General features: G+C 35.6%; 1 protein-coding gene across 2 annotated transcripts in view; it reads left to right on the top strand.

Annotated features, from left to right (window-relative positions):
- The window catches only part of CHD1 (chromodomain helicase DNA binding protein 1), a 72034-nt gene extending 60323 nt beyond the window's left edge, over positions 1-11711 (top strand). Inside the window, exons 34-37 of one of the 2 annotated variants that reach the window (XM_040239358.1) lie at positions 5294-5390; positions 6569-6620; positions 7373-7583; positions 8919-11711. In XM_040239358.1, coding sequence (XP_040095292.1) covers positions 5294-5390; positions 6569-6620; positions 7373-7583; positions 8919-9264 — 706 coding nt within the window. In that variant the 3' untranslated portion in view covers positions 9265-11711. The remainder of the gene's footprint in view (positions 1-5293; positions 5391-6568; positions 6621-7372; positions 7584-8918) is intronic. The other variant, XM_040239359.1, reaches the window with a different exon arrangement.
- The last annotated feature ends 8869 nt before the right edge of the window (positions 11712-20580 follow it).

Here is a 20580-nt window from a genome sequence, read left to right on the forward strand (position 1 = left end):
AATTAAAGGATTATATTAAAATTATTTCCTGCCTTTAGTGTAACAGGAGTTTAGTTTCTCTCTGAAAATACTTGTGTACTACATACCAGTTTTTAAACTTTCATGTAATTAGAGTTTAGATTTTTGAGTTTATAAAGAAGGCAGAGTATTGATTTTACTGGCTTTTTAGATTAGAAATGAGCAGCATCTTGTTGAAATTAGGTGTTGACTAATACAAGTAGTTACTTCAGATTTAGTTACTAGGAAAGGGAGAGGAAAAAACCTCTAAAAGAAGAGAGACCAAATAACCAAGAGACTTTTGTGTTCACCTTTAACTTCCAAGGCTTTATTCCTCTTTGTGCACAGCTGGGCAACTTACCTTTTGTTTTTCTTCCCACTCTCATCTACCTTGATTTCATATTCCTTGGTACTTATTCCTGCTGCCACTGTGTCTGATTATACCAGATTCCCTTAAATGGTAAAGGAGAACAGAAAGACCCTAACTGAGAAATATTTCAAGAGCAAATTAGTTTCTATTCTGCTGTCTTGGAGAAAAATTGGGGGAAAATGTAGAAGCAAGGGAAAGAGTCCCTTGTATTAAAGGTTGAACTTCTGATCACCTGACCCTGCCCCAACTCCACCCCACAGAACATAGCTACGGTTACTGATACAAAAGGAAGAACTATCAAGACCTTACCTGCAATTGTAAAGATAGACTTGATCCATGATTATACTTTAAGCAAATTTTTATAATCATAATTTTATAACCTGCTTTATTTCTTACGGATGTTTATATACAAATATTTTGGCTTGTATATAAACATGAATAGTCGATGAGGAAATGCGACACTAGTTTTTTATTTAAAAATCACTTGTAATCTAGTGATAACCATAATAATGCATATTTGTGTTTCACTTGTACTTTGCTATGCTTTGTTCTAAGATCCCTTTAAAAATCCTCTGTTTAGGAAGTCTTAACAGTTATTAGTTCAATTTTATAGAAGGAAAAAAAATGGACTCAGGTAAACAACCTTTAAGGGCTAGGACCTGGGGTATGGCAGAGGAGGCGTGTGGCACATGAACTTTAACAAGGCGCTCACTCTTGCACTAGTTCCAGGTCTGGAGTTTTGCCCAAGATCACACAATTTAGCAGGTGATATAATTAGGATCAGAATCTAATTTCAACTAGATTGTTTTCTACAGGAAAAGTATCTTTAAAGAGAAATTACTAACAAAAACAGTTTATTAATTCCCTATCTCTTTACTCTTTTAACTCTAGAATGGCGATAGTTGATAAATTCATTTCAGGGCTAGTTGAATTTTCTCAGCTGCTGTGGATTTCACTTCACTTCAAGTTTGTCCCTGTGGTGGACAGGGAAGGCTGGTGTGCTGCAGTCTATGGGGTTGCAAAGAGTCAGACACTACTGAGCGACCAAACTGAACTGAACTGAAGTTTACTTATAAATTTTATTTCAAGGTTAATGTCATACCTATAGTGAACATTTTAACATCTTCTGATGACCATTTCCCTAACACAGTATTCTTAAAAATTTAAAGACATGCTGTGGGGAGGGGGGACATAAAGACATGCTGATCCTTTTTAGCCTTTTGTTGTGATAAACAACAAAATGAAACTAGAAGGTGCTCATTATCTTTAACCAATAACTCAAATACATTATACATTAATAGAACCCCATAACATTAGTCACAATTTTAATTTCATTTATTTTTAAACAAGACAAAACTTGCATTTTACTTTATTAAAGTGTAGTTAACTTCCACTGTTCATTTCAGGTATACAACATCAAGATTCGATAGTTTTATAGATTAGGTACCATACAGTTTTATACTATTGACTCTCTTCCTTGTGCTGTATGTTACATCCCAGTGATGTATTTATTTTGTAACTGGTAGTTTGTACTCTTCATGCCCTTCACCTCTCTCACTCATGCACTTGTGCATGTGCCCTCTGGCAGCCACTAGTTTGTTCTCTGTGAGTCTATTTCTGTTGTATGTTCTCCCCAACTGGAGTCCATCCATGTTGTCCCAAATGTCAAGGTTGTATTCCTTTTTATGTATGCATAATATTTCTTTGTTTGCGTGCACGTGTGTGTGTGTGTGTGTGTGTGTGTGAGTGAGCAAGCGAATTCTACTTCTTTATCTAGTCACCCATCTATGGATGGACACTTAGGTTGATTCTTTGTCTTGGCTTTTGTAAAATAATGCCACAGTGAACTTGGGAGTGCATATATCTTTCTGAATTAGTGGTTTCATTTCCTTCAAAGAAGTACAGAGGAGTGGAATTGTTGCATCATATGGTAGTTTTATTTTTAATTTTTTGAGGAACCTACATGCTATTTTCCATAGTGACCCTACCAATTTATATTCCCAGCAACAGTGCATGAGGACCCCATTTCCTCCACATTTTGACCAACACTTGTTTTTCCTTTTTTACAATAGCTGTTAGGTGTGAAGTGATACATCTCGTTTTGGCTCTGATTTGCTTTTCCCTGAAGATTAGTGATATTGAGCATCTTTTCATGTAGCTGTCAGCCATCTGTATGTCGTCTTTAGAAAAATACTCAGGTTCTCCACCCATTTTTTTCTCAGTTGCTTTTTTTAAAATTTTAATTTCAAAATAAGCTGTTTTAGTTTAATGTCAAACAATGGATAATAATAGGATTTGGCTCATTAGTATGTAAATTACAAAAATTTTAATATATTTAGTATTGAAGTTGTTGAATGAGTTGATTTCCCCAACCACTATCTGATATTTTTCATGACTTGATATTAGCTCTTTTTTCTTTCTTTCATTTCATTGATAGTTGATTACAGAGAATAGTATTGTCCAAAGAATGTTTCAAATAAAAAAGCTAAGTAATATTGACTCTACTTAACGATATGCATGAAGTGTTTAGGGGGAGATACACTGATACCTATACTTTTTCTTTGAAATGCAAACAGAAATTAGAGTGATTGAGAGGGATAGCTATATGGAATGATATGTGATGAAGCAGGCACAGTAAAATGCTAATAAGAGAATCTAGGTGTTAAGTATATGGGTGATCATTGTAAAGTTCTTTTGTATCTTTGATGTATGAAAATTTTCATGTTGAAAAATTAACAAAATAGTTATGCATATGTATTATGAAAATGTTCCATTAGTTTAAATTAGCCTGCTAATATTAGTCTTGATAACTTGATAAGCCTTGTTAATATGCTGCATATTTTACTTAAGTAGCCAAAGTTTATAGGCTATATGAAGTATTACTAGAGAAACAAATTTTGAGAATATTACACATATATATGCACATTAAATACAAGAGTTTGAGTGACTGCTCTTTAAATTGCAATACATTTATAGTTTTTGTAAAATTATAGACCCAAATATTGATGAAGAAGAGGTATCATCTTTTACTGCAGTTAAGCAAACAGCTGTCCCAAACTAAATTAAAAAAGAAAAGAAAGCACTTGAGAAAGCCACATCTGACTTAACAACACTGCTAAGAATTCTTTTAAGAAATCACCAGTTATCCATCTCTGTATGCACATATGCTGGGATAATTTTGTAGTTATTGCATGACACAGATTTCTGATTTCCAGAATTTATTAATGCTTAGTGGTTTAGTAGTTTACAAGCAGGCAGCTCTTCACACATATCTGTGTTCAAAATCAAAAGGCTGGGAATGTTTGATCTTAGTGGAAAAAGAATTAGGAACCCTGTCTTCTGGCCTTACCTAGTCACTTAGTCTCATTACCCCATTTGTTTATTTTAAAAATTCTCTGCTACATCTGACTGTGCCTACCTGAAGGATGGTACAGGTTAGGTACTTTACACAGTTATCTCATTCAAGACTTCCTGACAGTGTGTATTTTGTAGTCCTGGACAATTGATACTTGGTAGTCGAGAGAAATACATCTTGACTATTAAGAAATCCCCAAATTAAGTGCTGTTGTTATATAATTTTATTTCTCCCATAAAAAGGAATGAGAAAAGTTATTTTCTAGCTCAGGATTTTTGCTTGTTTAGACTTTCTTCTGTAACTATCACTGAAAGATGACTTTCTTTGGGGAAGTCATTATTCACACATACAGGGTTTTATTATTTTTTTAAAAATCACATAAGTGTGGACTTGTGCCTCAGTGGTAAAGAATCCCACTGCCAGTGCAGGAGACATGAGTTCAATCCCTGATCCAGGAAGATCAACATGCCTTGACACAACTAAGCCTGTGCGCCACAGCGGTCGAGCCCGCGCTCTAGAGCCCGAGAACCGCATCTGCTGAGCCCGTGTGCCACAACTGCTGAAGCCTGCACACCTAGGGCCCGAGGCTCTGCTACAAGAGAACCCACTGCAGTGGCAAGTCCACACATCACAACTTAAAGACTAGCCCCATTCACCGTAACTAGAGAATAGCCCACTTAGCAACGAAGACCCAGCACGGCCAAAAATAAATTAAAAAAAAAAAATCACTTAAAATCTGTTGCTTGAGCTCAGTAAAGATATTGATGTTAGGTAGTCCACTAAACCTCCATCATTGGCTCTTTAGTAATTTCTTTACTCTGTTTATGTAAGCAAGATTCAAAATCTTTAATATACCTACTGGAAAGCTAGAGGGTCGAGAAAAATTGTAAATATATGAAATTATCACTATTATAGTGATGGCAGACAGACTTCAACTCACATGTCACTGATTTGTAGTGGCTCTGAAGAAGCTGTGTTGAGATGAATCCAAAGACTGCATCTGAATTTGTGAAGGAATACCATGGTCAATTACTAATCCTAATCCTAGCATTGGGATGGGAAGAGAGGCGTAAACATGGAATACTGTCCTGGGCTTACAGTGTCTGATCATGTTACTCTTCTGACCATTACATCACAATTATAAAATGACAGTACCTTTTAATGCATTACTCAGGACTTCTCTTTCACAAGCTTAATCCATGTTTTCTGATGATATTTTACTTGAACTACTAACATAGTTTATTCCTTTTATATCTAATCTGAACCATAATATGAATCCCTTCCTGATTTGTAAGTTTACTTCTCTTTAGTTTCAAATCTTCAAATACGAAGACTATAAAATGAAGGAGTTTGGAAGAGAAGTAAAAGTTAACACTGTCTAGTTTTATTGGGAATCTTATCCACTTACGAAAGTTTTTTTGTTGGTTTCTTTTTTTTTTTAATGCTAGAAATAACATCCTGAGACTTTTTTCCGGAGAGGGCTAAGATGTGTGTGTTTCTGTGTATACTAAAGGGATTTCATTAAAAACTAAGTATTTTTGATCAGACTAATTTGCCTTTTATTCTTCTAGAAACCTGTGGATTTTTGTATCTAAGTTTACTGAGTTCGATGCAAGAAAATTACATAAATTATATAAGCATGCTATTAAAAAACGGCAGGAATCCCAGGTAAGTAAATGCATCATTTTTCTTTATGTAATTAAAACAAATGTTCTTCCTTCTACAAGAATTCAGCTAATAAATGTAAAAGGAATAAGGGAAATAGAAAATCTCTATTAAAGTATTAATACCACAGTAAAAATTGTTGCAGGTGAGAGCTTCCAAAGAAAGCTAAAATTAGTGGGCAAGAAAACGAGACACTAGCATAGTCGGAACGTATCTCCTCCAAGATCTTTATTGATTACAAAGAGAAAAATCATAGCTTTGTAGAGGAGATATCTGCCTTAGCTGCCTTAAACAAGCAGTTAAGATTAATGTCACCAGTGATAAGACATATTGACATCATGAACCCCCTGTATTGTGTAATGAAAAAGGTACATCACTTTGTGGAATTCTTGGCAAAAAGGAATCTCATGAGTCAAATCATGAGAAAATATCAGATAAACTCCAGTTGAGCAATACTCTGTAATTGTCTAGTACTCATCAAGTGTCAAGGTCTTGGAAGACAAGAAAAACTGTCCCAGATTGGAGGAAACAAAGAGGACCTGAGTCCCAGATTGGGTTCTGGCAAAGAAGAACTTTAGTGGAAAAATGTGAAATCTGGATAAAGTCTGTAGTTCAGTTAAGAGTATTGTACTAAGGTATAAATTTTTTAGGTTTGATTATTATACTATGGTTATATAAGAAACATTAAAATTAGGAGAAACTGGTAAAAAGCATATGGGAACTCTCAGTACTATTTCTGCGGCTTTTCTCTTAAGTCTAAAATTATTTCGGTGTTTTTTTTTTTTTTTTTTTTAAGTCATAAGACTCAGTTTCTGCTTTTAAAAAATATAAGATCCCATGGATGGAGGAGTCTGGTAGACTGCAGTCCATGGGGTTGCTAAGAGTCGGACACGACTGAGAGACTTCACTTTCACTTTTCACTTTCATGCATTGGAGAAGGCAATGGCAACCCACTCCAGTGTTCTTGCTTGGAGAATCCCAGGGACAGGGGAGCCTGGTGGGCTGCCGTCTATGGGGTCGCAAAGAGTTGGACACGATTGAAGCGACTTAGCAGCAGCAGTGTTACATTTATACATTCTAATAGAGGAGAACTTCTTTCAGCATCAGGATTTTCTTTTTCATGTTTTACAATGTTGTTTGACGCCACTTAAAAGATTCTTACATATGTGTGTTTATTTTAGCAAAATAATGACCAGAACAGCAGCTTGAATACGCAAGTGATTAAAAATCCAGGTAAGTCAGTCTTGTTAATTGTTTTGGAAAGTCAGTTTACAAACTGGCTTTTTTTTTTTTTTGCTGGGAGGGTGAGGTGTTTTAGATGATACATGCCCATGTTAAATCTAGTATCTTTATAATCCTTTTTAGGCTTATTAACTTTTCATAAATCACTATTACCAGTTTCTAGAAAATATAGAATTGTTGAACATATTTTAAAAAAATTATTTGGAATACTATTAGTTAATATTAATAGACTAATTATATTAATCTAATGAATTGAGTGATTAATTGCTCTGTCCAAGAGTCATAAAAGTATAGTCTGAGAAGAAAATGGACCTTAAATTTTTTGTTGTGATTCTTCACATTTCAGATTAAAGTAAACCTATTCATAAGCCTTAGTATGACTTTTTATAAACTATTTTCTAAATGCTTTAATTGCTTGTATTTGGGAACTGGACAGTCAAGAATCCACCTGCATTACAGGAGACTCAGGTTCAGTCTCTGTGTTGGGACAATCCCCTGGAGAAGGGAATGGCTACCCACTCCAGTATTCTGGCCTGGAGAATCCCATGGATAGAGGAGCCTGGTTGGCTGCAGTCCATGGGGTTTCAAAGAGTCAGATAGGAGTGAGTGACTAACACTTTGACTTTCTCACTTTTGTTGGTTGGAGCTGAAACAGGAGTTCTTATAATCTAGCAGTTAAATTATTTTGTTTACCATGTATTTTTTTTAAGTCATTAACAGAAGTTGGACACTTATCTTAACAGATGTGGAAAGATTAAAAGAGAATACAAATCATGATGACAGCAGCAGGGACAGTTATTCATCTGACAGACACTTATCTCAATATCATGATCATCATAAAGACCGACATCAGGGAGATTCGTACAAGAAGAGTGACTCTAGGAAGAGACCTTATTCTTCTTTTAGTAATGGTAAAGATCATCGTGATTGGGATCACTACAAGCAAGACAGCAGGTAAACTTACAGTTTTAAAATTTTGCATATTGATGTCTTTATTTGTTGTTTTTGACTTTATTGACCAATTCAGTTTTCAGGTAATCAAAACACATCTTATGTAAAATAAAGGTTAAATAAGAAAAAATAAATTTCTCTATAAAAGTAGGTTTTTAATTATAAATTTAAGGTCAGAGTATACAATAAAAAAATATTTAGTGTAGGGAGTTCTATAATTAGTCATGGGATTCGTTGTTGGTTTGGAGAATATGGGCTAAAATGCTTTTCAAAATATAGTGAGGTAAAATAAAAGATTGATGGACTGTGGCATTGAGGTTAAATTTAAAGCAATCTGAAGATAGTCCTGAAATCATGAAGTTTTCTCCACTTACTGTTTTTTTCAAGTCTAAATAGTAAACAACTGGAATATAATAACAAGAATACATTTTACTCCTATTGATAACGGGATATTTTCATTTAACAAGCCAAATAAAAATACCGAGAAGAGTAAAAGATCAGAAATTAAGAAATTAATAGGTTTTTTTTATTTTAGTTGTGCTCACTGAAATTTCTTCTGAGACGCACAGCCACATTATAAACTTAGGAAAGCACACAGTGAGGAAGAAAAGCCATATTTGTAGTGATAAATGTTTATAATTTCACAGACTTGCATAACAGTTTAGATTGCTTATAATAAGGACCTTTTGTGAACAAAAAAACATTTAATTATGTTTGATGTATTTTTGAAAAGGCAAACATCTTAGAAATTACTTTTCATTAAACTCCCATAAATTTTTAGCAGACTGCCACACACTTACGTGTGGATTAAATTTCACAATGATTTGTATATCAAATCTTCCTATATAAATAATCAGATTAAGGAAGCTTTCAATAGGCATTACCAACCAATAAAAGTTCTCATTTCATAGACTGTTTTAGAGGTTTTTATTTATTTTTCCTGCTGCAGACTCAAAAGGCTCTGATTTCAAGGGTATTTTAGATGGATATTGTTGTCTTAATTCTAATTAATTAATTCTAATAAAGATGCATTAATACAATTGATGCATAGAAGAAAAAGTAGCAACCAATCTTAAATGGCCTTGTGAAGTTAGATGCCATCTCAAGTGCTTGGTATGGTTTCACTGTAGTTTTATGAATGGAATAGTTTTTCCAAAGACATGCAGAGATAATTTTTCAGTGATTTTTAATGAACTCACTTATGAAATTTTGTGTTGAAACACTGAATTTGTATAGAATTAGAAGTATGCATTATTTTTGTTTTATTTTTAATAAGATTTATTTGGAAACATTTAATTGGCATTGCTAATTTAAAATTCCTAATTTCTCTTTTATTAGATATTACAGTGATAGAGAGAAACACAGAAAACTGGATGATCACAGGAGTAGAGACCACAGATCAAATCTGGAAGGAAGTTTAAAAGACAGAACTCATTCTGATCATCGTTCTCATTCAGATCATCGGTTACATTCAGACCATCGATCAAGTTCTGAATATGCACACCATAAATCTTCCAGGGATTATAGGTATCACTCAGATTGGCAGATGGACCATAGAGCTTCCAGTAGTGGTCCCAGATCTCCACTAGACCAGAGGTCTCCTTATGGCTCCAGATCTCCATTTGAACACTCAATTGAACACAAAAGTACACCTGAGCATACCTGGAGTAGTCGGAAAACATAACAAAAACTGATACTGTCTTTCTGGACTTTTCTTTTAGCCATATATCATAAACCAACACAGTAATTGCCTTACATGACTTGAAAGATATAAACAGATCTTCTGTCAGTAGCAGTATTGTTACTTCTTTCCAGGATGCAAGATCTATTATCCCAACAGAAGAGAAAATATTTTTATATTTAAGGATTATGCTGCACTCTACTACAAATATTGTAGTACTATTTTTTTTCTTTTTTAAAGAAATGGAAAATGTTTACTATTACAGGGACCTCAACACTGCCCTTCCATGTAGGCTGGATAAAACTGTTTTTAAGTCAGTGATTTTAGACTGACGTCCATTTAAATTATGTTTGTATATGAACTTTACTCTTACCTGTGATCATGTTTCAGGAAGGAATGAAAGAGAGTTCTTTTCTTAATAAAGAAAACACACTCAAGGACTTTATTCACTTTCCAAAGCTACTTGTTTACATTGTACACTGCGACCACCTTGCCGCTTTTCATCACAAGCTTGAATATTTAAATTCTGTACCTATATCTGTAAAATAGCCAGGAATTTCCTGTTTGTGATCTATTATTACGCCTTTTTACACACACACAAACAATGGCTGTAAATTATTGTAAATGAATTAAATGAGCTTTCCTTACTTCCTTCCCCTTCTCAGGCTTTTTTTGACTGTTCCTTTCCCTACCAACTCAGGCCTTCTTATTGTTTAAATATATATATATATATATATATATATCAGTGTAATAACACTTTTTAATGATTTGTCTTGATGGAATCATTGTTTAGAATGTAAAAAAATGGGGAAAGGGGCCACTTAATTCCATTATAGTCCTTTTTATATTGACTATTTTATTAGATACATGTTATTTCTTTCCTTTTCCCTTTTTTAGTCAGTATTGTGTAACAGAATGGTGAGATGATCTGTAAAATCTAAACTGCATGCTCTGGAAACATTTTTTTCAGATGCATTTGGTTTAAAAGGGTAGGTCTATGAACACTTCCAGGATCCAAAAGGCCAAAAGTTATTGTAAATCCATTTGTTTTCCTTTTCATGTGGGCAATAATGTCAAACGTGCTATGCAGCCAGGTAACATTTTAGATAAACTTGATTGACTTTTAATAAAAACTGTTACAATGCACACTGATTGTATATAAAAACCTTATATATGACAAATTAAATTTAAGAAAAAGGATATGTGGGCTCCTGTAATTTTCTGCTGCATTCTTATTCCCTCAAGCACCTAACTTTTTTTTTTTTAATAGTAACATTTAGCTTCCAGAAAAGAGTATTTTGGTAAGCAGTTGAATATTGTTAATTTGTGGCACTACAATTAAATCTATTTTGAAGAATATATGAATTTATGAAGTAAAATTTAGATAATAGAAATCTTTGCTGGACTCTTGATTTTCTGCAGATATTATTTTAGAATGCCTTATATTTATTTACAGATTTTTTTTTTATTTTGTTATATTCAGTGGGAATTGTTTAATCTTGTGGCATACACTCTTGGATGTGTGCTGTGATATAACACATTTGAACCTTAACTTTGACAAATATAAGTATATTGATATATTCCTATAATATTCTTGAATGTGTCTATAGATTAGCTATGGGAGTGATGTACAGGTATTTGTCTATAGATATATTTTTAATATTTTCCTTTTTCCAGTTAGGTCTAAAATTTACACTATGTGTACTAAACAGAGCTTCTATATCCCCCCAACCCTTTTTTAACAGCAGTGATTCCTGTTTAGTTATCTTGAATGTCATTTCCTGGTATGTCAGATAACTTGTGGAATAACTCAATTTTTATAAAAGTGATAAAACAATGCTGGTATACATTTTTGTAAGAGTTATTTTTTCCACTTTTAGTATAAATGATTATTCCACAATATAACATTTAATAAAAAATTTGTAATGCTTATTAAAATCATAATACAGCTAACAGATCAGGGTTTAGATTTTCCATTCATCACTTTGTAGCTGGGACATTCGCATTATATCCTATTGTGAAAATTTAATAACTCAGTACTACATTTCTGAGACAAATGGAATGGACTCTTAACTTTCTGAACAGTGCTATGTTTAGTTGAGTATTTCAGGCAACTAATCAGCTGAGTTGAATGAAAAATCTACAACTGTATGTAACGTTTATTAGTTGATGGCAAATATGTTCATTTTTTGTAAGAATCAGCAATTACATAGAAAAGGAACAAGCCATACATTTTTAAAGACAAAATGGAGAAAAACATCAGTACATAGGTATGACAGGAAACATTCTCTATAAAAATATGCCTAATTTTTGTCTTTTTACATGCTCATTCTGATTTGCCATTTTTATCCATTTGTGTTTAATTTTTTAAGAATGAGGTTATGCATAGTACTGTACTAATTAACCCTCCACCTTAAAAATATACAATAAATGATTCTTATTAAAAGCAATGGTCTGTTTGCGTATAAAGAAAACATTCTTTGTTTAGGGTATGTTAGAAAATAATTTTCAGACTGGAAAGCTGTGAAAAACGAGTGAGAATGATTCATTTGTTAATTTCAGAGTGACTGGGTTAATAAAATGAGAACCTTTGAAGTTGCTTAAAATGTAGACTACACATGTAATTTCTCTTGAGCTCTGTCTTTGAAGTTAACTAATGGAAGGTTTGTGTAGATTATATGTTGGTTTACCCAGAATTCCTTTCCTTGAGCTTTATCCAGAATATACACAAAAGGTAGATGGCATAATACTATGCACCACATACTGTTTCCAGAAAATGATCATTGGACTATCAATAACTTTGAGCGTTTTTAAGGTGGGATTTGAAAAAACAACTAATCTTATAAAGGTTTTTTTCCCCTAGACTTTTCCCAGCCTCATCTGAAACAGTATGAATTGGTAAATGTGACTGTACTGTTAAAAGTTTCTGAACTGATATATTTAAGCATATTAACATAGATACTTCTATTAAACATTATTTACATTCAAGGCTCAATTTAAGAATGCAAACTATTACATATTATTGTGGCACTTTATGCAAGACTGATGGATGGGACACATTTAAAAGGAAGCAACTAGGTAATAGTTCACCAACAAAATATCTGGAGAAAATGGCAAAACTTCTGTGTTAAAATTCTCAAGACATTTACTTTTAGACATTTAAAGTTCAATTAAAATTCTATTTTATCCTGGAAAAGACTCTATGTTGATAGTGATTTTGCAGGATGCTTTACGCTAATTTTTTACTTATTTTAGCACCTACCTAATAGGGGCAGTGGCACCCCACTCCAGTACTCTTGCCTGGAGAATCCCATGGATGGAGGAGCCTGGTAGGCTGCAGTCCATGGGGTCATGAAGAGTCGGACATGACTTCACTTTCACTTTTCACTTTCATGCATTGGAGAAGGAAATGGCAACCCACTCCAGTGTTCTTGCCTGGAGAATCCCAAGGATGGGGGAGTCTGGTGGGCTGCCGTCTATGGGGTCGCACAGTGTCGGACACGACTGAAGCGACTTAGCAGCAATAGGTTGATTTTATTACAGATAATCTTTGGATTCCTTATAAAGAAAGACCTAGATTTAGGAAATAGTACTTATGTTAAATAATGAAAGATGAGATTACTTAGTAAAGTAGAATTTAAAAAATAGTTTTCAGATTGTTTTCAAGTCCCTGTACAAGGTCTCCAGAGGGCTTCATGTGCCAGATTTTCTATTGTAAAAGGCCATTCACCACCCTGTCCTACAGTTAAAAAAAAAATTTACCCAACCTTTACTTGAAATGGGATTGGTAAGTCAAACTCCCAAATGAATGAAATGTTTAATTTTAATTTCATGTTCTTCTCTACATTTGAGTTTTGATCTAAATATTAAATTGAAGAGGTATAAACAGTCTCAAGGAATTCCCTAGCTTATAATTATCCTATTAAATGATCATTGCCTGCATTGATGATATACATATTAACACTTCACATGTAGAAATGTGCATTGCCTTGTAATTGCATACTGTAGGCTGCCATTAGATTTCCAGTCTGCAGAATGAGCTGTGGAGTTGAACTTTGCCTCTGGTGTTGTAGTTTCACTGCCAAGTCTAGATGTGTTTTTTTTTTTTTAAATTTATTTTCTCAGGTCTTGCCTCTGACCCAGTTAGTTTTACTTTCTGGAATTCCTATGGTATTCTAGCCTATGATTTTTGAACTTCAGTTCCCTGTCTCAACAGCTTTACTGTTTTTCCTTCTCTTTCCATTTTTGTGCTAAGTATCTTCAACTTAACCACTCCCCATAAAGTCATCTCCACTTAGATATCTAATGTGTGTGTGCTCAGTCATATCCAACTTTTTGCCACCTTATGGACTGAAACCTACCAGGCGCCCCTGTTGATGGAATTTTCCAGGCAAGAATACTAGAGTGGATTGCCATTTCCTCTTCAAGGGGATGTTCCCAACTCCAGGATAGAACCTGTGTCTCCTGCATTGGCAGGCGAATTCCAAAGATATCTAATAGATACCTAATTTTAAAATAGTAAAACTTGAATCAATTCTACACCAATGACAGTTTGAAAAAAAAAAAAACTTCCTAATGTTCCATAATTTTTGATGAATATACTCAGCATTCACAGTTCTCTAATCTATGACACTTTCCCTCTAGCTACTTCTCTTTGTTTTGCTTCACTCATGTTACTCCCATTGTTTTTCTGAATACACCCAAGAATAATCTTGGGTCTTTGGATCAAGAGTGTTTTCATCCCTCCCTAATTTGCAAGAAACATTCCCTCACCTAATTGAAGTCTCAGCTTAAGTATCATCTCAGGTCTCTATATAAGTACCTTGCCCTTATTTTTACATTCCTTATCTTGCTTTCTCTTCTAATGCTGAACTATTATTTGACTTTATTTTTTTTTTCATTTGTTATTGGCTGTCCCTTCACTAAAATGTAGTTTTACTTTATTTTGTTCACTGTTGTACCCACAGCACCTGAAACAGTGCCTCACATATCAGTTCTACTTTTTCATTATTTTGATATCTCCCAGAAATGCTGTTCCATAAATGCCAGCCTTATCAAACTTTTCTTTCTTGCCACTGTTAACCGATAGGTTAGTATTAATGGAAACGTGTGTGTGTGTTACCAGCATCTCTATTACTAGTCTGTTTTTTCAGGTTTTAAACCTAATAAAAAGCATCTGAGACACTTGAGAAATATAGAAACAACTAAGTCTCATTTTCTATGAATTAAAGTTGGTAGTGAAGGGCCCAAGTAATATTTATAGGGATTTTAATATTTATTTTATTGATGTGAATAACAGGTTAATCCCACTGTTACAAATAAACATGCATATGCTTACAAATAAATGAAAAATTGGTTTCTGTAACTTATGGCTCCTTAGGAAATCTAATGATACTTTGTGAAGAAATGTTTAGAGATGTGGTATGTAATAGGAAAATATAAGACATTTTAATGTATATTTCTGAAAGGAAATGTGTGTACATGGCATGCCACTATCTTTTCCTACTGACAAGTAAAGAACAACTTGTAAAGACACTATAATGCAAGAGAAATAGGTTGCATTTGCAGTATTTTTAAAGTGAAATACAAAAATCCCCTTTTTATTACTGTGTAACATTTCTTGTGTTGGATGTACCACAGTTTGTTTCTATCCATTCACCAACTGGGTTTTCAGTCTTTGGGTTATTATGAATTACGGTGCTATAAACATTTCATATAAGGGTTTCTGGTAGACATTCTTTTCTTTCTTTGGTAAATACCTTGGAGTGGGATTGCTCAGGGGTATGGTAAAACATGTTTTACTTTATAAAAAACTGCCGAATCGTTTTTCAAAGTGGATATACCATCGTATATTCCCACCAGATGAGAGTTCTTATTACTCTATTCATGTTGTTATTTTGTAGTGTAGGTTTGTTTTGTGTTTTTTTGTGTTTTTTTTTTTTTAGCCATTCTGACAAGTGTGCAGTGATAATTTGCATTTCCCTAATGAAGAGTGGTAACAGCTTTTAGTGTCTTTATTTGCCATCCTTATCTCTTTGGTAAAGTATCTGTTCATGTTTTTGTTCCAATTTTATAAAACAACTGTTGATACAAGTCATCTATAGAATAAGTTGCAAAGGTTTTCTCCAGGTGTATGACTTGTGTTTTCATTTCTTAATGATCTCTTTTGAAATGCAGACTTTAAAAAAATTCTCATAAAGTCCAGTTTATCCACTTTTTTTTTCTTTTATGGTTCATTAATTGTGTATAGAAATCTTTGCCTAACTTGAGGTCACAAAGATTTTTCTATGTTTTCTTCTAGGAGGATTATACTTTTAAGTCTATGATTCATTTCAAGTTGATTTTTATATGTATTATACTATGAGTATGGATCAAAATTGTGTGTAGGGGTAAGTTTTCTCATTCTTTGTTTTCGGAATATGTATATCCCATTTTTCTAGTACCACCTGTTAAAAAGACTGCCCTCTACGTGTGGGTCTGTTTCTGGGTTCCCTATACTGGTCTATTAGTTCATATTTCTATGCTAACATCATACTACCTTGATGACTTTATAGCAAATCATGAAATCAAGTAGTATGAACTTTAAATTTTGTTCTTTTTCAAAATCATTTTGACATTCTAAATTCCTTTGCTTTTTTATGTATATTTTAGGATTAACTTGTCAATTTCTACCAGGAACCCTGCTAGGGTCTTTATTGAGATTATATTGAATCTATAATCAATTTGGAGAATACTGACCATTTAACAATAATCGAGACTTCTAACTTATTTACACTTGATGTATTTCTTTTGTTAGGTTTTCATTTCATCAGGTGCTGTGATTTTTCAGCGGAGAAATATTATATAGTTAAATTTACCCCTTAGCAACTCATATTTTTCTGCAATTATGTTTTGTTTTAATTTCAGTTTTTAAGTGTTCATTGTTTTGGGGATTTAACCTTTACTCTGTGGCCTTGCTCTCCTTCATGGATCACAGCCTAGTCACGGAGAAGGGGTTTGCATAACTCACTGAAGCAATGTAGCCATGCCTTGCAGGGCCACCCTAGACAGACAGGTCATAGTGAAGAGTTCTGACAAAATGTAGTCCACTGAAGGAGGGAACAGCAAAGCAGTCCAGTATTCTTGCCACAAAAACCCCATGAACAGCATGAAAAGGCAGAAAGATATGACACTGGAAGATGAGCCCCAGAGGTTGGAAGATGTCCAGTATGCTACTGAGGGGGCTTCCCTGGTAGCTCAGACAGTACAGAGTCTGGCTGCAATGCGGGAGACGTGAGTTCAATCCCTGGGTCAGGAAGATCCCCTGGAGAAGGAAATGGCAACCCACTCTAGTATTCTTGCCTGGAAAATCCCATGGACAGAGGAGCCTGGTGGGCTACAGTCCAGGGGGGGTGGTCACAAAGAGTTGGACCCAACTGAGCGACTTCAATTTCACTTTCACATGCTACTGAGAAAGAGCAGGGGGCAATTACTAATAACTCCAGAAAAAAATGAAGTGGCTGAGCCAAAGCAGAAACAATGCTCAGTGTGATGTGTCTGGTGGTGAAAGTAAAGTCCAATGCTGTAAAGAACAATATTGCACAGGAACCTGGAATGTTGGGTCCGTGAATTAAGGTAAATTGGAAGTGGTCAAGCAAGAGATGGTAAGATTGAACATTGACATTTGAGAAATCAGTGAACTAAAATGGAAGGGAATAGGAGAATTTAATTCAGATGACCATTGTATCTACTACTATAGGCAATAATCCCTTAAAAGAAATGGAGTAGCCTTCATCGGAGAAGGCGATGGCACCCCACTCCAGTACTCTTGCCTGGAAAATCCCATGGATGGAGGAGCCTGGTAGGCTGCAGTCCATGGGGTCACGAAGAGTCGGACATGACTGAGTGAGTTCACTTTCACTTTTCACTTTCATGCATTGGAGAAGGAAATGGCAACCCACTCCAGTGTTCTTGCCTGGAGAATCCCAGGGACGGGGGAGCCTCATGGGCTGCTGTCTCTGGGGTCGCACAGAGTCAGACATGACTGAAGCGACTTAGCAGCAGCAGCAGCAGCCTTCATAGTCAACAAGAAAGTCTGAAATGCAGTACTTGGGTGCAACCTCAAAAACAACAGAATAATCTTGGTTCATTTCCAGGGCAAATTATTCAACATCACAGTAATCCAAGTCTATGCTCCAGCCACTGACACTGAAGAAGCTGAAGCTGACTAGTTCTAGGAAGACCTACAATACCTAGAACTAACACCAAAGAAGAGAAGTCCTTTTCATCATAGAGGATTGGAATGCAGAAGTAGAAAGTCAGGAGATACCTGGAATAATAGGAAAGTTTGGCCTACGAATACAAATAGAACAGGGCAAAGGCTAAGAGTTTAGTCAAGTGAACACGCTAATCAGAGCAAACCCCTTTTCCAACAACCCATGAGACGACTCCACACATGGACATCACCTGATAGCCAATTCCAAATCAGACTGATTATGTTCTTTGCAGTCTAAGATGGATAAGTTCTATACAGTCAGCAAAATGATGACCAGGAGCCGACTTGCTCAGATCATAAGCTCCATATTGCAAAATTCAGACTTAAATTGAAGAAAGCAGGGAAAGCCATGAAGCCATTCAGGTATGACCTAATCAAAGCCCTATGATTATACAGTGGAGGTTACAAACAGATTCAAGGGATTAGATAGAGTGCCTGAAGAATTATGAGCAGAGGTGTGTAAATTGTACAGGAGGATCAAAACCGTCACAAAAAGAAATGCAAGAAGGCAAAGTGGTTATCTGAGGTGGCTTTACAAATAGCTAAGGAAAGAAGAGAAGTGAAAGGCAAGGGAGAAAGGAAAAGACATATCCAACTGAGGGCTTCCCAAGAGGTGCTAGTGGTATAGAACCTGCCTGCCTATTCAGGAGACCTAAGAGATGGTGATTTGATCCCTGAGTTGGGAAGATCGCCTGGAGGAGGAAATGGCAACCCACTCCAGTATTCTTGTCTGAAGAATCCCATGAACAGAGGAGCTTGATGGACTACAGCCCATAGGGTTGCAGAGTCGGACACGACTAAAGGAGCTTAGCACACATGCAAGCATACCTACCTGGATGCAGAGTTCCAGAGAACAGCAAGGAGAGCCAAAAAGGCCTTCTTAAATGGACAATACAAATAAATAGAGGAAAACAATAGAATGGGAAAGACTCGAGATCACTTCAAGAAAATTGGAGATACCAAGGGAATATTTCATGCAATGATGGGCATGATAAAGGAGAGAAATTATAAGGATCTAACAGAAGCAGATTAAGAAGAGGTGGCAAGAATACACATAACTATACAAAAAAAATCTTAATGACCCAGAAAACCAGGATGTATAGTCACTCACCTACAGCAAGACATCCTAGAATGTGAGGTCAAGTGGACCTTAGGAAGTATTACTATGAACCAAGCTAGTGGAGCTGATGGAATTCCAGCTGAGCTATTTCAAATACACAATATGTCAACAAATTTGGAAAACTCAGCATTAGCCAAAGGATTGGAAAAAGTCAGTTTTCATTCCAATCCCAAAGAAGGACAATGCCCAAAGAATGCTCAAACTACTGTACAGTTGTGCTCATTTCACATGCTAGGAAGGTTATGCTGAAAATCCTTTAAGCTAGGCTTCAGCAGTGTGTGAACTGAGAACTCCAGATGTGCAAGATGGGTTTAGAAAAGGCAGAGGAACCAGAGATCAAATTTCCAACATTATCTGGATCATGGAGAAAGCAAGGGAATGCCAGAAAAACATCTGCTTCTGCATCTTTGACTGTGGGGATCACAGCAAATTGTGGAAAATTCTTAAAGAGATGGGACTACCAGACCACCTTACCTTCCCTCTGAGAAGCCTGTATGTTGGTCAAGAAGCAATAGCCAGATCCCAACATGGAACAACTGACTAGTTCAAAATTGGGAAAGGAATATGACAAGGTTGTATATTGTCACACTCTTTAACTTATATGCAGAGTGGGTGAGTGAAGTCGCTCAGTTGTGTCCAACACTTTGCGACCCCGTGGACTATAGCCTACCAGGCTTCTCTGTCCATGGGATTCTCCAGGCAAGAATACTGGAGTAGGTTACCATTTCCTTCTCCAGGGGATCTTCCTGACCCAGGGATTGAACCCAGGTCTCCCTCATTGGAGGCAGATGCTTTAACCTCTGAGCCACCAGGGAAGCCCTCTATATGCAAAGTACATCATATGAAATGCCGGGCTGGGTTAATCACAAGCTGGAATCAAGATTGCCAGGAGAAATATCAACAACCTTAGATATGTAGATGATGCCACTCTAATGGCAGAAAGTGAAGAGGAACTAAAGAACCTCTTGATGGGGGTGAAAGAGGAGACTGAAAAAGCTAGCTTGAAACTCTACATTCAAAAAACTAAGATTAACCAAAACAAGCAAAAAGCTAAGATCATGGTATCTGCTCCCATCACGTCACTGAAAATAGATTGGAAAAAGTGGGAGCGGTGATAGATTTTATTTTCTTGAGCTCCAAAATCATTGTGAAGGGTGACTGCAGCCGTGAAATTAAACGTTGCTTGCTCCTTGGAAGGAAAGCTATGACAAAACTAGACAGCATATCAGAAAGCAGAAACATCACTTTGCTGACAAAGGTCTCTATAGTCAAAGCTATGGTTTTTCCAGTGGTCATGTACAGATGTGAGAATTGGGCCATAAAGGCTGAGAGCAAAAGAATTGATCCTTTCAAACTGTGGTGCTGGAGAAGACTCTTGAGAATCCCCTGGACAGCAAGGAGATCCAACCAGTCAATCCTAAAGGAAATGGACCATGGATATTCATTAGAAGGACTGATGCAGAAACTCCAATACTTTGGCCAGCTGATGCAAAGAGCTGACTCAATGGAAAAGATGCTGATGCTGCAAAAGATTGAAGGCAGAAGGAGAAGTGGGTGACAGAGGATGAAATGGCTGGATGACAGCACTGATGCAATGGACATGAATTTGAGCAAACTCAGAGAGGTGATGGAGGAGAGAGAAGTCTAGCATGCTGAAGTCCATGGGGTTACAAAGAGCTGGACACAAGTTGGAGACTAAGAAACAGCTAGAGTTTATACTTAAATTAAAATGAATAAAACCACATAGTGGTGATTATATTTTTATTTACCCACTCTTTTTTGTCTGACTTTTGTCTCTTTTGTCTGTTCAACATAGTGTTTTTGAGATTAACTCATGTTGTATGTATCCACGGTTCCTTCTTACTGCTTTGTAAAATTCTGCTGTATGGCTGTATTGATCAGCTCACAAATGAGTTTCCAGTGTTTGGCTAATACATGGAACACA

The sequence above is a fragment of the Oryx dammah genome, unplaced genomic scaffold, assembly GCF_014754425.2.
Source record: "Oryx dammah isolate SB20612 unplaced genomic scaffold, SCBI_Odam_1.1 HiC_scaffold_5, whole genome shotgun sequence".
NCBI lineage: Eukaryota > Metazoa > Chordata > Mammalia > Artiodactyla > Bovidae > Oryx > Oryx dammah.